This window comes from Perissodus microlepis, chromosome 16 (assembly GCF_051167445.1).
Source record: "Perissodus microlepis isolate ML-2025 ecotype Zambia chromosome 16, ASM5116744v1, whole genome shotgun sequence".
Taxonomy (NCBI): Eukaryota; Metazoa; Chordata; class Actinopteri; order Cichliformes; family Cichlidae; genus Perissodus; species Perissodus microlepis.
In genome coordinates, this window is record NC_140476.1 from 17,971,626 (window position 1) to 17,993,515 (window position 21,890).

Genomic DNA, 21,890 nt, shown 5'->3' on the forward strand with positions numbered 1-21,890 from the left:
GAAACCTGCAGTTGGACTGGCTGCCAACTCCCATAAAAACAACACGCAGGTGCAGAGTACAGGTACAAGCACCACCCCATCTAAATGTTTCCGGTGCCTTGGCGCGACAACGGTGACAATGAAACGCAGGTGGTTTTCAGGGCCCGTTAAAGAAGAACCAGGAAATAAATACGGCCAATAGTTCGTCTTTAAAAATATGTCTTTGACTGTTTTCGTGTCTTAACAGTCGCATTGTTTTGACTTTCACAAAAAGTGTGGAACTCTTAATAACGACATGAGTACTTTTCACCACTTGATGGCAGCACTCACAAGGAAATGGATTACAGGTTCTGTTTGACATGTCAGTTTATTTGTTAATACGCAGGTAACCTGTGTTGCGTTCAAATACCATTGCATTTAATAAATCAGCATTAAAGTGTAGTGTTCAGAGTTAGTTTGCTAATTGAAAACATAAAAGGAAAATCCAAAAGTTAATTTAATTGCTTTTGCATTGCTCTTTCCTTCATTTGCAACTTTAAATTTCTCTGGCAGTTAATAAGAAACTTATAAGATAATGATTTAGCAAATGTTTAATTTTCGTTTTTGTGTTTGTAGACTTATTGTGACGTGTTGTGACGTTGTAATCCACACTTTTCTGAGAAAGCTTAACTACAAACGCAATGTTTTCAAAACATCATAGTCATTAATTTATTACAAAACGGTAACAAAGATAAAGTAAACATTGAAATGCATGCAAAAAACCCCAAACATATTTCTTATCTTTGAACATGTTTTTACTGTTCATGCATAATCCTACAACCACTCTTAGCACCAAAATAAGTCCTGTTCACAGACGCCTGTGTCACTGGCTCTCTGAGGCAGGTGTTATTCTGTGTATATGTGTGTAGGACTTCATGAGGGTCACACTGCCATGGTGCGAGACTCCCATTGGTAAAACGCACTCCTCTGTCAAAACCCCTCGGGCGACATCCCAGCACATCACTGTGGAGATGACTTGGTTTTTATTATCTCTTCCTCCAGTGATGAAAAGTTTGTTGTTACAGGCAGCAATGGCACAGCTTGCCCTCTCCCCCAGACGAGTCACAAGGGTCCAGGAATCAGATAGAGGAGAGTAGCAGTACATGGCATGCATGGCACCGCCTGAGACCACAAAGAGAATTGGACAGATGTCAAATCAATATACTATATCAGTACGCAGAATCATAATAAAAGTCTGAAAATAGATTAAATATATCAAAACCAAAAGCAGTCGTGATGGAAAAGGCTCATGTCAATGTTACTGCAATATTCTAAAAGTTACATATAAATACCACTAACATTAAGTAAGTAAATGTACTTAGTGGGATTTGACAGCTTACCAACTACATAGATGCAGTTCTTGAATGTAACAGCATTAGTGCATTTAGTTTCAATGGGTATGGGTGCTTTCAGTTCCCAGCCGCCTGTCCCTGGCTCCCAGCATTGGACCCTATCGGTGGCCAGCTTTCCATTCGGCCCACCACCAATCACATAGATCCATCTGTCAAAGCTTGCAGCAGCAAATGAGCTCACACCTACTGCAAGAGGTGTCACCTGCAGTAAATAAGAGGTGTATATAAGTATGTCTGAATCAAAACAGTAAGGCAATTTAAAAAGCTAAAAGATCTAAACAAAAGACGCTAACTTAAAAATGATGTTAGCTGCAACTGATGATAGAACACCACAGGCAGGTGAAAGTCCAAAACTGAAAACTTTACTTTCAGGTTGGAGATCACACATAAGTCAGTTATTGAGGTAAATAAAATAGGAAGGCAACAGGCATAGGATCAAAAATTAAATGGGATGGAATTTCTGAACAGGAAAAGAAAACACATAGAATACAAATGCAGATAATAGCAGGAAAGCTGAACTCTCGAAAGTAACATAAGTAACTTGTGTGACACGTGAGGTATAGTAAAACCTAAGTTCTAAAAAAAACTGGGCCACTATGTAAATTGTAAATAAGAAACACATTGCAATGATTTACAAATAGCACAAACCCATATTTTAATGTTTAAACTGAGAGACTTTACTATTTTGTCAAAAAATATTTGTTTATTTTAAGTTTGAGCAACAGTTATCTAAAAAGTCCACAAATGCTGTAGAATGTAGATCTGAAAGAAGATTTTGCAACAAAATGGAAAATAGAACAAACAAAATTCCAATTTGAAATTCTTTTTAGAACATATGGGCGCTGTGACCTCTGATTTATCAGCACTCTGTTCAAAAGCCTTCATCTCTGATGGTATGCTGGGGGCAATAGTGGCTATGGAAATGGCAGCTTACACAGATTGACACATGTTTTAGAGCAAAGTGTCTCTTCCAGATAGCCTTTTTTTTCACAGAAATTCTTGCATATTTCAGCAAGACGATGCTAAACTGCAGCCTACGGCAGCATGGGTTCACAGTAGAAGAGTCAGTGTGCTGAACTGGCCTGAATGCAGTCCAGACCTTTCAGTAACTGCAAACATTTGTCAGATTATGAAATGAAAATTACGACAAAGAAGATCCTACACTGTTTAACAGCTTTAACCCTCTATCAGACAAGAGTGGAGGAAAAATTCTTTCCTTTAGGTCCCAAAACTGGTGTCCTCAGTTCCCAGACATTTACAGACTGATGTAAAAAGAAGACGGGATGCTACACAATCACAAATCTCCTTGCCCCAACTTTAAAAAACATGTTGCTTTCATCAAATATGTTGCTTTTGTGAAATTCCACATGATCTTATTTTTATCTCAAGATCTTACATGTCATAAGTTTAAACATGCAATATGTTTTCTGTGTTCTGTTGTGAATAAAACGTGTTATTATGAGAGTTGCAAAACATCAAATTCTGTTTTTATTTATGTTTTCCACACCTTCCCAACTTTTGGGGGCAACTGGAGTTGTATATACTGCACTAGGTTAAAGAAGAATATATTAGATGAGAAATCGCTCATCGAAGGTGGTGGTGCAGAAAACTGGGAGCAACACTCAGAGTACATGATAAAAACAAGACTGTCCAAATAAAACAGATTTGAAAACATGAATTAAAATTAAAATGCTTTTGAAATGCATTAAAATGCTGCGCAGATTGAAGTTGTTGGTAATTCCCTTTTGCTTACTTTTTATTAGGAACTACAAACAATACCCTTCACATATATACAGTTATAGTTAATATGAAAATCTAGCCACTTTGAGAAATTGTGTTTACCTGCATCCAGCGATTATGAAAGGGATCATAGGCCTCAACACTAGAAAGCCTCTGAACTCCATCAAACCCTCCCAGTGCGTACACTTTCCCACAATGAACTGCCATCTTGTGTCTCCAGCGCCCAGTCGACAGGGGCTCGATTTGGATCCACTTGTCCAGGGCACCATTGTATTTCCAAACATCATGCTGTGTCTCCTTACCTCCTACAGCAACAAGACCATTAGAGAAAACTGTGATTATCTGTACAATTATTGCATTCATTCCAAAATACTGACATATCGCCAAGTCTTTAGTAATAACTCTGCACTAAGTTATCATGCTGTTTAAAGATGTAGAAATCCTGCGTGCTAGTCATAGCATTTACAGTCTGCATGTTCCACTTAACTAGAATTGTCAGTTCCTGCGTTGGGAAACACCTAAAACCACAGCAACTGTTAGAGCAGAAATAATGTCACGACTTCCTGTTGTTTTGTTTTGTTCATACCATAAATTCCTAAATTCTCATTACATTTGAATACCAGTGAAGTGCACACTTCACGGGTAATAACAACAAAGAGCAATCATCACAATTTCACAAGTGAAGCCTTTCTATGAAGAAAAGAATATGTTCACTCACCAGATATGTATACTTCATTGTGGAAAGTGATACAAGCAAATTCCACCCATTTTCTATTTTGGGACTCGTCCTCTAACTCTGTCATTGGCATCCTGGCGACCTCCAGGCGGCTGCGTCTGAGAGGGTCCAAACATGTGACAGTGGAAATGAAGCGTTCGTCTTTGGTGCAGCCTCCAATGATCAAGAATACTTCTGACAGAAAGTGCTGCACACGTGGTTTGGTTCGTTCTGAGACCACCTGTTAAAAAGGTCAAACATATATGAAACTTGGACATGAGACAAACAGTGATTAACAACAATAAAACACAATATGCCCAGCGGTTTATACTGACCTCTCTGCCAGAGAGATGATAAATGCGGGCCTCTTGCAACAAAGGAAAAGCTTCACTGCACCGTCGTATCAGCTCATCTGACTCCACTTTCTCAACAAAGTATGCCGGCTCCAGCAGCGGCAACCGTACGTGCGTAAGCAACCTGGCCAGTAAGGGATAGCGTTCATCCTGCCGGGCTCTCACCCAGTGCATGAGTGCTTCAAAAACACACTCCTCACATTTCACATCCAGGTCATCCCTCTGCAGGATAGTCTCCAGAGATTCCACTGGCAGCTCCAGGAAGTCCTGCTGCTGGACCACTTGAGAGAATTGAGTAGTAATATAGTCCTGAGCTCTGGCGCGCAGGGCTGACAGGGCATGTCTGTCAGCCAGATTTAAGATGCCAATACAGGTGTCTAGCTGCATAGACTTGCTGAGAAAGCTAGAGCATGCATCTACCACACGAAGGAACTAAGGAGACAAAAAGAACAAAGGCATGGGTTAAAGCTATTTGTAGCTGATTAAGCTGCTCCAAATTGGCAATTACAGCTATAGTTGGATTTTAAGGGCTTAGAATTTTCTTGTTGGTAAACTGGCTGTAAATCAATTCTGTCCCAGTGCACTTCCATTGTAAGTGATGGGGGACTTTTTCTGCAAAAAAATGCCTTCTAAAGTATAACACAGTCAAACATTTGTATGCAGTGAGTCCTCAGACGTCTGTGAGCATCAGACCAAACAACTGTTTTCTTATTTGCAGCTAGAAAACAATCCAACAGTGGACAGTAATAGAATTTTGGACTAAAGAGGCCCACAGTTTTCCCCGGTACCCACTTTGCTTATCTAATTGCCATAGCCTGAATTTATATAAGCTTTTGAAAACCTGCGTTTGAAATTCAACAGAATCGCTGTGGATATTTTTATCTATTACTTGCAGCAAAAGCATTCACAAAGCTCTTTCACAAAGCCAGAATAAAATGAGATACCTGATTAGTTTTTTTAAGAATATAAAATAAAATAAAATTTAGCCTCATATGATAATCTTAACCCTAACTCTTAACGTGATCTTAACCTTGCTTCTTAGTTACGCTGAAAATCCAGTAAGAGTGCCTGAAGTAATTATCATCAAAATTTAACACCCTAAGCGTTTTTGCAAAAATAGAAGCACACAAACACAAACACCTGCCTCCTCTGCAGTGTGGCACAGCTGTGTAGTTAATTTAAGCCCTTATGGAAAAATGATCCTGAGTGTAAACAACTGACCAACTTTCACTTCCCTCTTAGCAAAACCAATTTCTCATCCAATCATGTGTTTGTTCCCTTTACGCAAGGAAAAACTGAAGTAAGAAGCTGATAGCAGTTTCAAAAATTTAATTACAGTTCCACATCACAACACCAAATCCATCATCCCGATTAGAAATAAATGGTTTGCTTTCTGCTGCTAACTCAGCACGAGGCGTCTTCATTCCTTTGATGGCCTATTTGTTCCAACTGACTTTACATGCAGGTGGTTAAAATATAACAGATATAAAAAAGTTTGTATGAACCGATGGTGTTGATGGTTTAAAAATTAATTGAAAGAGATCGTTTGCTGCCAAAAGCCTTTTTCAAGTTAAACTCGACTAAAACAAACTTTCAGTCAGATTAATTATAAACTTTATGGTTGATTTATTTTATGGACTTAAATTCAAGCTGTGCTGCCTTTATGTGAAAAACATGTTAAGGTCAAATGTCTTTGTAAAAAATGGTTCACTTGGTCTTTAAAGTCTAAATTCACACCTCGATTTGTAGAACTTTTTTGCCTCTGCTGTTTGATTTCACTACATCTTTACATTGGTGTTAAAAAATGTCAATGACCTGGCACCAGACAATGATTTTGCAAAACAAAAACCCTGATTGAGCAACAAAGATCAGTTAAGCTGCTTTACCTGAAACTGACTGGCAGCCTCGAGTATTCTCTGGACATTCGAGTGTGTGAGAAGAGCTCGGCTGGTGTAGGTATACTCCAAGAGACAGTGCATTGTCCCGCTGTCCAAACCTTTCATTTCCACACGTTCCTCATGACTCTCCTTGAGACCGCTGCAAAACATTGCCCTGTAGAGACCGGCCATAATTTATGAGTAAAACAAGTAGGCCCGAGATCACGACACAGTTAAGACCAGATGATGATTTACCTGAAGTAGTGACTTGCAGCTGCCAGAATCGCTCTATGGCAAGCGAAGTCATGACCCTGAACGTGCAGTGTCACATCAGTCAATTCTCTGTTCACTCGTAGGGTTTCCATCCCTTTCTGGAGCTCCATGGGCAGACCTCCATCTTCCCAACGTAACTCACTGGGTCCTGTTACATTCCCTTTCTCATCGTTCACGTTGGACTCCTCAGCGAGAAGCGGCAAAGGACAGTCTGTAGTCCTCTCCAGTGAGTCACTCATCTTTCAAACCAGCAGAGCTTCAAAACTCCCTTTCTGCAGATGAGCAGCATGCAGCCACCTTCAGAAACACCTGCACACGTAGCCTACATAGAAAGTGCACAAACATGTGTGGTTTACGCTTGCAGCAGTTCTTTTACGTTGAGAAGTGGATTTGTGTTTTTTCCTGTCTTCTTCATACTTCCTATTCCTGTTCTGTAAGGGACATGCGTATGCATAACACTTCCCCTTCGTCTTCAGCTGAGTAAATTTCTCTCTAAGCTAGACAGTTTTTTTTGCCTTTCTTTGTTTTTTTTTATCACAGACAATGATGGCAGGTCTCTTCTATGAAAAAGATGACTGCAAAAAAAAAAGGAAAAAAGAGAAAGAAGTCTGCTCAGCAGCTTAACCTAGGTGGGATAAAAGTATTTCATCTCAAACATAAGCGGAACGCTCCTGTGAACTCCTCATCTTGAGTTTTCTTGCATCACGCCATCACACTGGCGCCATAAGTCCAAGTTTAACTAGAAGGCTACCTTTTTATATCTAAACCAGCAGGTTGTATCACGCTGGGAAACATGAAAGATGACGTGCTTGTCTTCCCATACGTGAGAAAGTCCCTCAAACCCCTAGAGGCATTCATTCACGACCATTTTGACGTATGCTAGTCTAAAGAACTCCGTGGTTGCGTAAGTTTGTGATTCATCAGAAGAGGAGCCTTAGATTGTGACATTTTACCAGATTTAAAAGCCTGAGATGGTAAAAGTGTCTCAGTAAACACAGCAAAAAGCCGAAAAACAAAACAAAAAAAAAACACATTGTTTTTTTGTTTTTGTCCTTAATTAGTATTGACAACAAAAAGGCAGCACTCTGCCCTCCAATATACATCACATGTGTTTTGGTATTGTGCAGTCATTCAAATGCAAAGTAGTAAGATAAACTCACTGGTAACTCTATTAGATGCATTTTGCTCATTCTGGGTTGGACCTCCTCTCTGCCTTCATAACTGCCTTGATTCTTCCTGTAGATTCAACAAGGTGCTGGAAACATTCATCAGAAATTTTGGTTCATACTGACATGATGGCACTATCCTGTTAGAAGCAGCTATCACAAGATGGTCACATTGTGGTCATGAAGGTATGGACATGTTCAGCAGCAATACTCAGGTAGGCTACAACATTTAAATGATGTTTATTTGGTAGTAAAGGGGCCAAACTGTCCCAAGAAAATCTCTCCTGCATCATCGCACCTCCAGCAGTGTAAACCGTTGATACAAGGTAGGATAAACCCATCTTTTCATGTTGTTTATGCCAGATTCTAACCCTACCAGCAGACTCATCAGACCAGACAGCATTTTTTTCCCCCATCTTCAGTCTTTGTAAACTCTAGACACAGTTTCCTGTTCTTCACTGACAGAAGTGGAACCTTGACACGTTTGACATGTTCAAGTTGCTCTTATGCTTACTTTGGTTGTAACGAATTGTTCCTGTCAGTTCAAAACAGGTCTGACATTCTCCTCTGACCTCTGCCATCAAAAAATACATTTTCACATACAAAAAATGTGTGGTTGATGTCTCACTGGATCTCTTCTCTTTTTCTGATCATTCTTTGTAAATGCTAGAGATGATTTTGTGACAAAATCCCAACAGATTAGCAGTTTCTGAAACACTATAACCCATGCCATGTTCAAAGTTACTCAAATCATATTTTTTCTCATTCTGATTTGTTTGGTTTGTTCATAGTTTGTTTGTTTGTTCAAGTATTTTTAAGCAATAGTTATATAGTCCTTCTTCAGCTCTTTAAAAGTTTTTTTCTCCTTTTTTTCGACATGTTGATGTTTTTCCCACTCCCCAACCATTTTAGTCCAGTCTTTGTATCTGACCATTTTCACAGCAATTCTGACAAGTTTGTTGAGCCACTTGACTTCAATGAATCACTGAAGCATTAAAAAAAGGAACTTCAATCAGTGTTGTGTCTACACAACAATGCTTTATTTATCCCCATTTGTTTTAGTTGAAGACAACATCTTTTAACAGGCATAAAATTTTGTTTTTGCACCAACAAAGTGATTCTAAAAGAGATATCATATACCATATCATATACCATATACCATATCTCACCATATTGTATAGTATGTCTTTAAAACTTTTAGGGAAAACTGGACAAGACTAAAACTTACAACACAAATGAACCTTATTTGAAGATCGTATCTTAACAAGAAAAAAGTCCAGGGGTGAGGACATGAAGGACCTGCCACAAAACCTGAAAAATGCATCTGGCCCTTCACCTGATCATCTACTGTTCATTGAAGCACCATCAGAAATGGTATCTTTGAAGGGTGGATGTCAAGAAGCCATTCTTAAGGAAAGGAAACAGGGAGAAAAGGCTGAGATATGTCAAATTACACAAGAACTGAACTGAAAATCAGTTGCAACATGTCATATAGAGTGATGACTCCAAATTTGATTTTTTTTTTAATTTTTGGTTAAAAGCTGTACAACAGTAAGTGTTATACATGTGTCATTACACACATCTGTAAAACATTGTGGAGTTTTGGGGGCTGAACTTCAGCCAGTGGTGTTGGGAATCTTGTTAAAATTGATGGAATTATGAACAAAAGGTTCACTGTCAATACAGTAAAAGTCATGGACTGGCCTCCCCAAAGCCCAGACCTGTACATTACTAAAGCAGCGTGGGATCATCTTGATACAGAATGGAGAAAAAGGCAGCCGACATCCCCAAAAGGGCATTGAATGTTCTATAAGAAGCCTGGAGAACTATTCCTAAGATCAACTTGTCTTGTAGAGAGTGTCGAAGATGATCATACCAAATATTGATTTTCTAGCTCTTTAGAACTCTATTTATGACCTTAAATACCATATTACCATTTATCTTTGCACATGAATACCTTCCTGCACCTATCTGTCATTTTCCAGTATATACCACAACAACCATCAGCTTAATATTGGCCACTTTGGGATGTTGTTAAAGAAATGAGGGGTGTTTTAAAACTTATGCACAGTAATGCACCTAACAAAGTGATGGATGAGTGTAGATTATAACAAAATACTGCTACTTTATTAGTTATTAATAAGCTACATCATGACATCATTTTCCCCCACTGTTTTTGAATTCACAATAGTCATTCTGGATTGAAATATCACTTATGGGCTTCTTAAATCCTGTATTTCCTCTGCATACATCATTAAATTTTCTTGTTTGCATGAACTTGATAAAATGTTTACCCCTTCTCTTTCTTAGCTTGTCTCTATTATATCATGTTTAAACAGTCTAAATGTTGAAACGCTGATTTAACTGTGTAGAACTGTACGTCTTTCTGGTCTCCACCAGATGGCAATATTGCGTCATTAATATACAGGATCGTTCAAACAGATGCATTCAAATTATCACTGTTTGCAAAAACTGGGTCAAACTCAGATGGGGACCGTTAAAGGGACGTTTCTACGCAACGCAATTTGACCGCAACCACGTTATCTCACAAGTCGCCTATGCAACAATATGATCATGCTATGAAAAATATATTTTAAAGGAAGTCGATGAATAATCGAAAAGTTACATATGTTTTCCCAAAAAGTTTATTCCGTTCATCTGGAAGTCTCATCTCAGTCGCAGCTGACTGCAGGTTTCCCCCCAGCCTTGTAAACAGTATAGCTCTGCACAATGACTGAAACTAGCACCAAGTTTCAGTCATTATGCAAAAGTTGAGACTGAAGAAATCGCTTGGGTGAGTGACGAAACGTTTCTCCCTCTGAAAACGCTACATAGAAATGAACAGAATGAAGGGTTTGGTGACCTACTTATGAGCCCGCTCGGCATAAGGTTGTCTAACCACGCGTGTAACCATCCAATGTTTCGATCGAGGATGGGAAAAAAAAACGAGCGATGTTACTGATCTCCACCGATCCACCTGTACACCTACACAAAAGTCATGAATAATGTGCAGTGTGCAGGAAATATCTCAGACTTCCTCTTGCTCTAGGTCACCGACAGGAAACATAAACCACTTTAACAAGTGTGAAAAGACAAAGGCAGATTTTCACACAGACTAAGAGCTTGATCACAGAGGCTATGCTGAGGACGTAAAGCTCTGAGCCTGAAGCTGAAGGTTCATGATGAGTTGTTTCCTGCTCTCCGTTTGGAGGTCCAGTTTGATTCTCTGCCTGGGTCAGCTTTTGCGTTGTGGTAAGTGGTACACTGGCTTCCTTTAGCTGGAGTGGATTCTAGTCAGTGACCTCGAGGATACACTGGAGATGTCAGAATATTAACTGTGTTAAAGTTAGCAGGTGGTAAGAACACACTGTATGTCCATTTTGAATATAATAAAAATATATAATTACTATCAGTACATTTTCATGTTAAGCTCTTCGTCTTTGGTAAAGCTAAAATATTGTCTGTGTTGTTTGCGTCGTGATTTTTGAAAAGCTCTGAGATTAAACTCACTGGTTCATCTCCTTTGGTGTCTCTATATTTAATATCAGTGTAATTGCTACACGAAAGCAAATTAGCTCCGAATTATTTTCATGCATCATTTGCATCATGAAATAGGAAGCAATAAATGGTTCATGGGTCTGGATTTTGACCCAGTGTTTTGTTTTTAAAGTGTGGAATTTAAAGTGTTCAATCTTCCCCTTGTGTATATATTATCTCAGTCTCCCCCCTGTAGTCTGAGTGTTTCCTCAGCTACCCTCATGTCGTTTAGGTTCCATGTTTCCTCGTATTTCCCAGTTTAATTTGTTCCATTTTGGTTTGTCTTATTTTATACCTTTACGATCAGTCTTAATAGAAAGCTCACTTTATGTTAACTTGTTCCTGCCTGTCAAGTGTCTCCTGCATTGAGGCCCTCATTCAGTTTCACATCATCTGCAGGCTGCAGATCTTGACAAAATGTTTGCTTTCTCTGGGGAAAAAATATTTCCTACATGAGGGAAAATAAAGTGACTCAAGAAAACAAGCAGTTTTTACTTGGATGAAAAGAAGACGATTGTGCACATTATTTGATTTAATTAGATTTCTATCACGGTCTGAATAGCACTCCTATCCTCGTAATCTTCGTATAGACTTGTAAGACTACCTCAGACAGTTCGTGACAGGAACCCACAGTTTCCTTAAAAAGGAACTAACAAAAAACACAGTCATATGGCTGATTGTGGCCATCACCTGGAGGGTGAATATATCTTTTTTCAAAACTTGCAAACATTTTTTCTTTTTTTATCCGAAATGTCATAAAAACCATATTTTTGCAGAAAATAACTTAACAAATAAAAAACTATATAAATCTTTCTGAAAATATTGTGTATTCATTCTATCATTCATTTGTAACATGCCTGCAACATATATGTTAGATACTTTAATACTTATAAATACACAAGTGGCACTTTGAAGTTGCAGGATTCAGATGACTTCATTTGTGTTTGTCTCTGCTTTACTCAGGAGAAGCCAGAGTGAAAACTGAAGCACAAGCTGGGCCTCTGTATCGTGTGTTAGGCTCTCCCCTCTACATCACCTGCAGTGTGAGTGGCTTCAGAAGTGAAAACACTGACAAACATTTTGAATTCCGTATGACGAAGCCTTCAAACCCAAACTTTGAGATCCAAATCATCAGTTCACATGAAGATAATTTTGGATATTCTTCTCACCTAACCCGTGTGATAAAAAATGAAATTACTTTGAAACATCTCTCACCAAACTCAGTCCGCTTCGAGATAAAAAGCCTGCAGAAAACTGATGAAGGGGAATATGAATGTACTGCAGTCAACTTAGAAGGTGCTTATGATGGAGAGTATTCTGCTAAGACAGTCGTTAAAGGTAATCAATCGCCATCCTGATTTTCAGTCATAAAACACTTGAATGTATCTTCATGTAGGTACGATACAGATGATGTCAGAGCATTCATGACTTTTGATTTCTCTGATGTGGTTTCATAGTGATTGAAGACTCCCTGAGTGTCTCATCATCTGCTTCCACACCACTGAGCTTAAATGAGGGTGAAGCTCTGACTTTAACATGTCTGGCCTCTAGCAGCACCAGCCAGCACACCCATCTGTCTGTTGCCTGGTATCTCCATAAAGATGGACAGGAGGACGCTCAGCCTATCATTTCTCTGAATAGAGATTTTACACTGAGGCCAGGCCAGGGGTTTGAAAGGCGTTACCAAGCAGGTCTCATACGCTTAGATAAATGGGGAGAGGCCTCGTACAGCCTAAAGATGGCTGAGGTTGAGCCATCAGACCAAGGTAGGATCTACTGCCAGGCTCAGGAGTGGATCCAAGATCCTGATGGCTCCTGGTACATCATCATACAGAAGAATGCAGAAGAAATGACCCTGACAGTTAAAGCCACAGGTGGGAAGCATTTCATTGATTTTGCTTAGCAATGCTATATTAAATTACATGTATTGATCAGCACATTAATGTTAGACAACTGCCTTCATGATTTAATGTGTGGATGTCTCACCGTTTTAATTTTTTATCTTGAGTAGAGGTGGTAGAGCCATCGTCTCCGTCTCTGGCAGTGGACATCTCAGCACAGCCAGCAGCGCTGCAGGAGGGGCAGGAGCTGATGCTGTCCTGTAATATAAACACACAGGACGTGGAGAAAAGATTCTTCTCTGTAGCATGGCTCAAGGGAAGTGTGGAGCTGGCCCGCATTGGTCCCACAGGCGTTCTCACTGTGGCACCGGAGTACAGTGTTCGACAGAAAAATGGAGAGCTCAGAGCCGCCCGAAGCGGGAACAGAGATTACCGTCTCATCTTAAAGCCTGTGAGAACTGAGGACCAGGGAGAGTATATCTGTACAGTCTGGCCTCAAGAGAGAGGCCAAGATGATGCTTTTATTGAAGGAGAACCCAAAGACTCCAGCTCACAGCGGGTCAGCGTCTCAGCCACAGGTGTGTCAAAGTGAACACATTCCGGGTTTAACTCTTTTCCCTTTTTCATTGTTAATTTTATCTGTAGTTATTAAGGATTACACAATGTGATTTTTCTTATTTGTTTTTACTGTTAGTGAAATTTAATTATTTTATTATTAACTTCTCAAACACAGCAGTACTATTTGTCTGTCGCCTCATCTCCTCACAGAAAACAGGCTGGCAGTCAAAATGCAGCAGGCTGTAAATGTGGCCGAAGGGGGCGGGCTGCATCTCTTCTGTAAAGTGGATGGGGTTCAAGGTCAGCTCTCTGTCACCTGGGAACACAAATCAACACCAACGGCCCCGTTCACTGAGATCATCAGTATAAGTCAGGAGGGTGTTACAGAGATAGCAGAGGAGTTTGTGAGTCGCAAAGTGAAGGTGATGCGTCCAACTACTGACAACTTCACCTTAGTGCTTGATGAGGTCACACTGTCTGATTCAGGAGTGTACCGGTGTGCTGTGTCTGAGCGCAAACCTAACAGCAAGACTCACAACCAGGCACAAACTACCACCGTGACAGTGATTTCTATAGGTAAGATGTGTCTGTGTGTTTGTGTAGTACAAACTATTCAAGACATGATATTACCTTCATTGTAACAGGTGTTTCTATCATAAATTCTAACACTTCTTTGTTAAACTACACTTCAAATATTACAGAAGAAATAGCAAAGTAAATAAGTGGATTTTGGTCAGCTTGACTATTAATCTGTTTACTTGTAGATATATTCATTAAACCATTTAGCCTATAGTAATATATTACAAGATAATGGCATAAAACATCCAAAACATACTGATATTGAGAGTCTCAATGTAATCCTTTGGGAATCCTTCTTTTGTTTACTGAACAACATTAAATCAAACTTTACATTTCCCCACAGGAAATCTAGATGGAATACGTCTACAAAGCAAAATCACGTTGTTTAGTGGATTTACTCTTTGCATTGTCATAAGTCAAAATTTTAGGTTTCCACATCTCAACACTCAACAATCAGATTGCACATTTATCACCAGCGAGCAAAAAATATTTTGTTTTATGTATTTTTTTTAGCTGAATTGCGAGTGCGGCTTTCAGAAAACGAAACTGTCTTCAGAATGTTTGACTGAATATTATTTGTTGTAGCATTTCAGCCCCAGGGTTTGTCATAGTGAACACATACACTGAGTTATTCAGGGTTTATTTCACTTTCCTTTTTACATTGTTGATTTTACCTGCTGTTATTAAGGCTCACTTGTAGTTTCAAAGTGTTAAGTTTTCTTATTTTGTGTTTTTGCTGTTTGTAAAATTACTTTTTCTATGAGTATCTTCTCAAACACAGCAGTACTATTTGTCTCTTGCCTCATCTCCTCACAGAAAACAGGCTGTCAGTCAAAATGCAGCAGGCTGTAAATGTGGCCGAAGGGGGCGGGCTGCATCTCTTCTGTAAAGTGGATGGGGTTCAAGGTCAACTCTCTGCCACCTGGCAACACAAATCAACACCAACGGCCACGTTCACTGAGATCATCAGTATAAATGAGGAGGGTGTTACAGAGATAGCAGAGGAGTTTGTGAGTCGCAAAGTGAAGGTGATGCGTCCAGCTACTGACAATTTCACCTTAGAGCTTGATGAGGTCACACTGTCTGATTCAGGAGTGTACCAGTGTGCTGTGTCTGAGCGCATAACTAATGGCAAGACTCACAACCAGACACAAACTACCACTGTGACAGTGATTTCTATAGGTAAGATGTGTCTGTGTGTTTGTGTAGTTACCTACATTATAACAGGTTTTTCTTCTTATTGAGTGTTTTGATTTGTTTAATAATAAATTAGCAAAGTAAATAAGTGGATTTTGATCCGCTTGGCTATTGATCTGTTTATTTGCAGATATGTCCATTGAACACTTTAGCCCATAGTGATATATCACAAGAAAATGGTAGACAAATATCCAAAACCTGATATTGAGATCTTGTCACCGTTGGGAATCCTTCCTTTGTTTACTGTACCCCTGCAATTAAACCAAACTTTACATTTACAAGCAACTTTCTTTGCTTTTACGTAAGAAATGAAGGGTGACATAACAATAGCCATATTGTGTAGACTGAGAAGCCAGTTGTGGTTTTGTAGCCATGTATTCACATCTCCTTTTTGCTTTCAACACTAATGATTGCTTGATCACCAGCTTCTCCTTTCTTACTTGCTGTCACTGACTATTTTGGATTTTTGTGTCAGACACGCTGATGGGAGTGTCTCTAAGCAGTCGCAAGACTCAGGTGACTGTTGGAGAAAAATTGGAGTTGATGTGCAGGGTCAGAGGGCCACACATGCCAGTAACAGTGACTTGGAGCGTGCAACGTGAGGCTAAAACACCAGACACCATCCTGAGACTTTCCCCTGATGGCACCATCAGTTGGTCTGCAGATCAGAACCACTACCAGCTACGAGTAGAAAGCAGAAAAACTGAAGTCATGTACTATCTGCTGGTCATTGGTACCAGCCACAGAGAAGGAGGAAGCTACCAGTGTAATGTGTCTGTCTTACTGAAGAATGTACACAAGGAGTTGAAAGCATCCAATCAGCTTTCTGTGATAGTAAATAACCCAGGTACTGCCAGCTGCAGCCATTTTGGGGCGTCATTAAATAGAAAGAGTCATTTTTTCCCTGTTTCCTCAGAAAATAATGAAAATATTGTCTCCTTTTCTAGTAAGCAGACTTGATGTGTCACCTATCCCTGCATTGACAAGAAACATGAACACTGACATAACAATAACATGCTCCATCATCACAAAAACGTCTGAATCATCACTCTATTCTATCACCTGGCTGCATGAGGAAAATGCAGGAAATAAGACCATTGTAAGCTTGGACCGGAATTCCATAGTAACGGAATCCCAGGTGGACCTGCGTCAGCGAATCAGCATGAGGCGCAGCAAAGGACCCACTTTTGAACTGATTATTCGGCAAGCTCGAATCTCAGATAAAGGTTTATATACATGCAAAGTGGGCGAGTGGCTTCAAGATCCTCGTGGTGAATGGTATCTGCTCTCAACAGTGTCCAAAAGCACAGTGCTAACAATTACTGAGCCTGGTGAATACATTTATTTTTCATACTTCAGAAACATGTTCACATGCCATATACAGTTGGCACAAAAATAAATTAAACAGACCATTTAAAAATATATAACTTCATATAAATTTTTTTCATTCTCTAGCCAACGACCTTCGTTTAGATAAGAAAGAACAGCAGCTGACTGCCAAAGAAGGAGAAGAAGTCAAGCTCAACTGTAGCATTACCTCAGGAGCTTCTGGTTCTTCGGTTTTCTATCGAGTCATTTGGCATTATGCTGCACACAGTTCTTCTTTGAAGAAAGCCTCCCTGGTGGAGCTTGATCACACCGGCCTAGTGAGTTACCCAGACAACAAAGACATCAGAGGCCTGCAGGAGCGGCTACGCCTGTCCAGACCCACTCAGAAAAGCTTTTACCTAAGTATTCAGAAAGCCCATGAAGAGGATAGTGGAACCTACTGGTGCCAAGTGGATCAATACCAGCTGGATAATGAAGCTCACTGGCAGCTGAAGGCCTCAGACAGTGGTGGTGCTATCAAACTCAGTGTAATAGTAACAGGTATGATCACACTTTTAGAAGTGTTCTGTTGGAATGTTAATGTTCTTAATGTTGTAGCTTATGTTTGCATGGATGTTTTTCTCCTCCTCTTTCCTGACTTTTCCTGATTTTTTTTCCTTCATTAGCCCTATAAGTCTTTAACACCCAAGGTAACATTACTAACTCATTCTAATCTCTTTATTTGTAATGAGAGATTATATCGAAAGAAGAGTTTTAGAAGTGTTCTGTTGGGCTCCTAATAGTCTAGCTATTTTGTGAGGTGTATGAATTAAGGATACTTGTAAGCACATTTTAAACCAATTAAGAAGCGAGTGATGTGTTTCCCTCAGTTACAAGTTCTGTGTCAATCCATTTGACCCTAATAGTGGTGGATGACATCAAACAAGACTTAAGTTTCAATCCTAAATTCAAGTCAAAAGCTCGTGCTTCAGGCCTTTTCTAAATCTGGGTCTGTATAAAGTCATTGAGAGTTGACATCCCTAGAACAGCCATATGAGAGCACACAGCTTTGGATGTGAGTAAAGCAGCCCCAACCATCCACACTTGTGACTGGAGACCTTTAATGGAGAGTTTCTAAAACAGCTTCAACTAGATGAATTTCAGTGGGCTGCCAAATATGACTCAAATCAAGATGTGTTTGCACTGTGAAGCATGCAAAGGTTTTTCTAGTCCCCTCACTGAATGAAGATGGAGCTAGAAATGAACAAGAGACTATCTTTAATCTTCTTGCTGTAACTTTGTATCAGCCATATATAATTTAGTGTTATCATCTAATTTAACTCTATAAAAAAGGAATCAAATGTAATTCCCAAAACCTTGACAAAATGTTCCACTCTTCTCAGTTGTCTTCTGGGCACCTCTCTTGTTTTGCTGTTGATTGTTTCATCTCTTCTGTTTGGCTGTTTGCAAGCTCTCCCTTGTGTGTCAGTATAACTGAATTTCATTAGGTCTCACTGATTAGTTACCTTAATAACCTAAAGTTTTGCCCTTGTCCTTTTTCACAGAAAACAATCTCTCTGTTTCAAAGGAAGATACAGCGATGAATATAAGCAGAAACCAGGATTTTACTATCCCCTGTAACATCAACAAACAATCCAGCAATGAATCCAAGTTCCAGGTCACATGGTTTTGGCAGAAAGAAATAGAAACTAAACAACGCCCCATATTTACAGTCTACAGAAACTCCATTCTGCAACACAGGTTTGGGGAGAATGTTCGCCTGAGATACGACCACCCTGACCCCAGCCAATTCAGCCTCACCTTCTTGAACCCTGGTCCTGAAAATAGTGGCCTGTATTTCTGTGAGGTAGAGGAGTGGCTGCCTTCTCTGTCTCGTGGGTGGAGAAAAGTTGCAGTGGAAAAGTCAGGGCATTTGAATGTCAGTGTTCTCACAGAAGGTAGGCATGTCTTAACACACTTAGTCATTTCTCTCAGTAAATATCACAAGATCATCTGGAAATACCTTTCTTTGTCTTCTTCTTTGCAGGTGATGCTAATGCTAATACCGTATCTGAATGCAACACAACAACCTATACAATCGTTATTGCAGTTCTGATCATTATGGTGGTGGTTATATTATTACTGATGTTCAAGGTGTGCAGAAGTAAAAGCTCACAAGGAAAAAACTCAACTTCATCTCTCTGGGCTGAATCAGTACCTATGAACAACAAACCCAGTGGAGACGATTGAACAGCAAAGACATTTTTTTTGGTTTCTTTTAGATATGATGCAAAAATATGTAAAATTTTCCATTTAAATAATTGTGTCCATTCATTTGTTTATAACATTCCATGAAGTAGCTCTGCTGATTTACTTTTAGTACAGGTAGGAAGATTTTTTTTCTTTAGGAGTTAATGAAACTACATTTAGAAAGGCAATTCTCATTTTATAGATACTTCTGCTCATTTTTAAGGCCCGAATGCACAAGCAGCTGAACTGTGGTGAGTCTGTGGCCTCACATCTGCGAAGATGTTGCAATGTAGCACGTTTTCATGCAGTTATAAGCATAAATTGTGGTGAATGTCTAACTAGTTCAGCAATTACTCAACCGGGAAGTGCTGTGGTAATGCTCAGAATGACTGTGTGGTCTTGAAATCCTGCTGAGTTGTCCATGTGGCAGACATTTAAATGTTAGATACTGATTGCCACAATGTTCTTAAGAATTTTCACAAGATCCTTACTAATGCAAACTTTTCCCTTTTTTTGCTATCGTTACAAAATTGTTTTGCTAAAGCTTACAAAAATTGTTTGGTGATGACAGTATTTCTCATTTGCATCTGAGCCATGATGCACAGTGTTATATATGTGTGTGTGTGTGTGTGTGTGTTTCATTTATTTTATGTTTGTCACATGCAATCTAGTATTACATTTTTTTCATTGCTGTGGCTTGAAACAATAATTCTGATTTAAATTTTTAACTGAAGATAAAAGCCATCTAAAGAATAGACCTTGACAGTTCATCATTAGATAAGATACTGAATATCAATGGATTGTAAAAATGAACTGCACACATATGGTGGACATAGGTATTGGTCAGCCATTTAAAGCATTTTAATTCATGGTTATTCATCTTGCATTTGTCCCACTGGCTGTTAAGTTGAGTGTTACTTTTTTATGGATTGTATTCCTCTATGAATTTTATTTTTTCAAAAGTTATAGGCTTGGGCAGGTCTACTGCCCCTGAAAGACTGCTTTTATGTTGATGTGAGTGCTTTCAAAGTGAAAAATAAAGTCAGCACTTTGACGTGTCAATGTGTCAAAATAAAAAATATATAAAAAGACATAAATAATAATAGTGTGTGGCTATGCAGGGGCTCATAGGATGCAATGTACTATATATGTGTGCTGTTTCACACTCTGTCATTCTTTCTCTATTTCACTCAATGTTTCCTTCATCACCCTCTATGAATCTTTAACAGTCCATCTGTGCAAAAGACTAGAATTGAATCAACTAGTTGCCTTTACTTTTCAGTGAACAGCTGAAAGGAAGGAAGGCTTTTGTGTGGTGTTTGAATACAAGTTGAGGTAAAACTTGCAGCGTCGCTCTGAAAGATGTGAGAGATTAAAAGAGCACTTTATGGCAGACTGTAGTTCTCTCGGCCTCAGAGAGATGTTGTTGTGCTGTTTTGAATTTTTGAATTTGTTGAATTTTACAAAGTGGTGGACTTGGCTCCTTGGTACAGCCTCCCTCTAAACGTTACTGTAATTTCACTTGCTTGTGTTGCCATGGCAATGACTGTCGGGGCAAACAAAAACCCCCACAAAATTTGGGAGGCAAATCACTGCACAAATGTTGCATTGAAGGATATGATTTTATATAATTTTATATGATAGAGGTCAGTGATATTAAAGCAGTAGGCTTACACATTTCCCCTTCTTTTTGTGGGAAATGACACTGAAAGAAGACTACTTTTACAAAAACAATGGCTCTGTTTGTCCGTACCTGCATACACAAACAATGAGTAGATTTCATATGTCAGTTGTGCATGCTGCCTGTCTGGTTGGTTAGCACACTTAAATGGCAAAGTGCCAGGAAGAATATTAGTGCCACTTGTAATGTTGTGGATCCTGTGGCCTCTCCTCTAGCACCACCATGAGGACATTTTTTGGGTGAAATGTCTAGATAATGTTGACGAACCCCTAGGTTTCCATCTAGCTCCAACAACAGGATGCAATATTTCTTTTCCATCGTGTTGGCAATAATAATAAAGACGATCTGATGGTTGTTAACTTCAGTACAGCTACTGAGTTTTGTGGTCCTTCGATATTGAGTCGAGAGCCATCATCAGCTCAAGATTCCAGTGTTCAAGATCCTAAAACTGCAAGAAAAGAAATTCCAATTAGTCCAAAATATAAATGTCAGCAATATTCCCCAACATTTAGACTGCAAACATGTTAAACATTAAGTCTGCTAAAACAACAGCGTGTGAGCACTCATAGAAGGTGACTGCAGTTTCCTGAAGGAACAGAAGATGTCCGGGGAAACTCGCTGGTCCTTATGGGTGGCTCCAAACTGATTCCATAGCCTCTGGTTCACAGCCAAGATCTCCATCCCCCCAATTTTCTTTAACCTCTTAAGCCCCAAGCCTACCTGATCTCCTGCCTTTTGCCCCCGTATCAGGGGGCGTTGGGGCTTAAGAGGTTAATCAAATCTATAATTCTGGAAAACTTAACCCTTATTTCTTTCAATGTTTCTGTAAGTGTGTCTTTCACCTGCATTTTGAGCAGCAGCTTGATGTGACAATGAAACATGCAGGTCTGTGAAACACTGTAAGTCTCAAAATAGGACTTTCGGACAAAGAGATGATCTAATTGAGATGTAGGAATATCATATTGTTCAGTCTATAGCTCAAAAGAAGACTCAAAGTCCTAATGAAGCTAAGAAAAGGTTTCGTGATACATGATACTACATGCAATTCATCCATTATTAGCAGGCTTCTGCTTAATTATGTGCTAACTTGAACTGGGAAAAAACTCCTGGTGTTATTTATGTATTGTTCCATAGGAGGTGTAAATAAATTGGGAATCTGTGCCATATATTACTTCTATAGATCCCTAGTTTCTGTCTTTGTTATGATTATAATCCATGCTGATTCATACAGGGACGAAGCATGGCAGTGCAGGGAAAGGTAAAAACACTTTGCATCTCTAGCTGGTTTTCTTTTTTTGCTGCTAATTAAAAACATCACTGATTGGCATGTGGCCTGCAGAAGCTTCACGGTTTAGCCTACAGAGCATTTCTGTTTTGTTTGCAGTTTCTATTCTGTCTCATTCAGAGTGAATTTCTAATATTTTTATTCTTGAACATGTCCTGAA

General features: G+C 39.3%; 2 protein-coding genes across 2 annotated transcripts; one reads left to right on the plus strand and one right to left on the minus strand.

The window, feature by feature from the left end:
• Window positions 1–335: 335 nt before the first annotated feature.
• klhl6 (kelch-like family member 6) lies at window positions 336–6,864 on the minus strand. Its single transcript, XM_084908046.1, has 7 exons — window positions 6,311–6,864; window positions 6,065–6,230; window positions 4,161–4,610; window positions 3,829–4,066; window positions 3,213–3,415; window positions 1,359–1,572; window positions 336–1,140 (listed from the first exon to the last, which is right to left on the minus strand). The coding sequence occupies exons 1-7, from the start codon at window positions 6,565–6,567 to the stop codon at window positions 842–844; spliced, it is 1,827 nt and encodes a 608-aa protein (XP_084764172.1). The 5' UTR covers window positions 6,568–6,864; the 3' UTR covers window positions 336–841.
• Window positions 6,865–9,928: 3,064 nt separating this feature from the next.
• LOC146370711 (immunoglobulin superfamily member 2-like) lies at window positions 9,929–19,833 on the plus strand. The gene is made up of 11 exons (XM_084908301.1): window positions 9,929–10,746; window positions 11,995–12,369; window positions 12,489–12,905; window positions 13,043–13,450; window positions 13,641–14,006; window positions 14,826–15,191; window positions 15,682–16,053; window positions 16,154–16,537; window positions 16,662–17,075; window positions 18,080–18,472; window positions 18,562–19,833. The coding sequence occupies exons 1-11, from the start codon at window positions 10,674–10,676 to the stop codon at window positions 18,762–18,764; spliced, it is 3,771 nt and encodes a 1,256-aa protein (XP_084764427.1). The 5' UTR covers window positions 9,929–10,673; the 3' UTR covers window positions 18,765–19,833.
• Window positions 19,834–21,890: the final 2,057 nt, after the last annotated feature.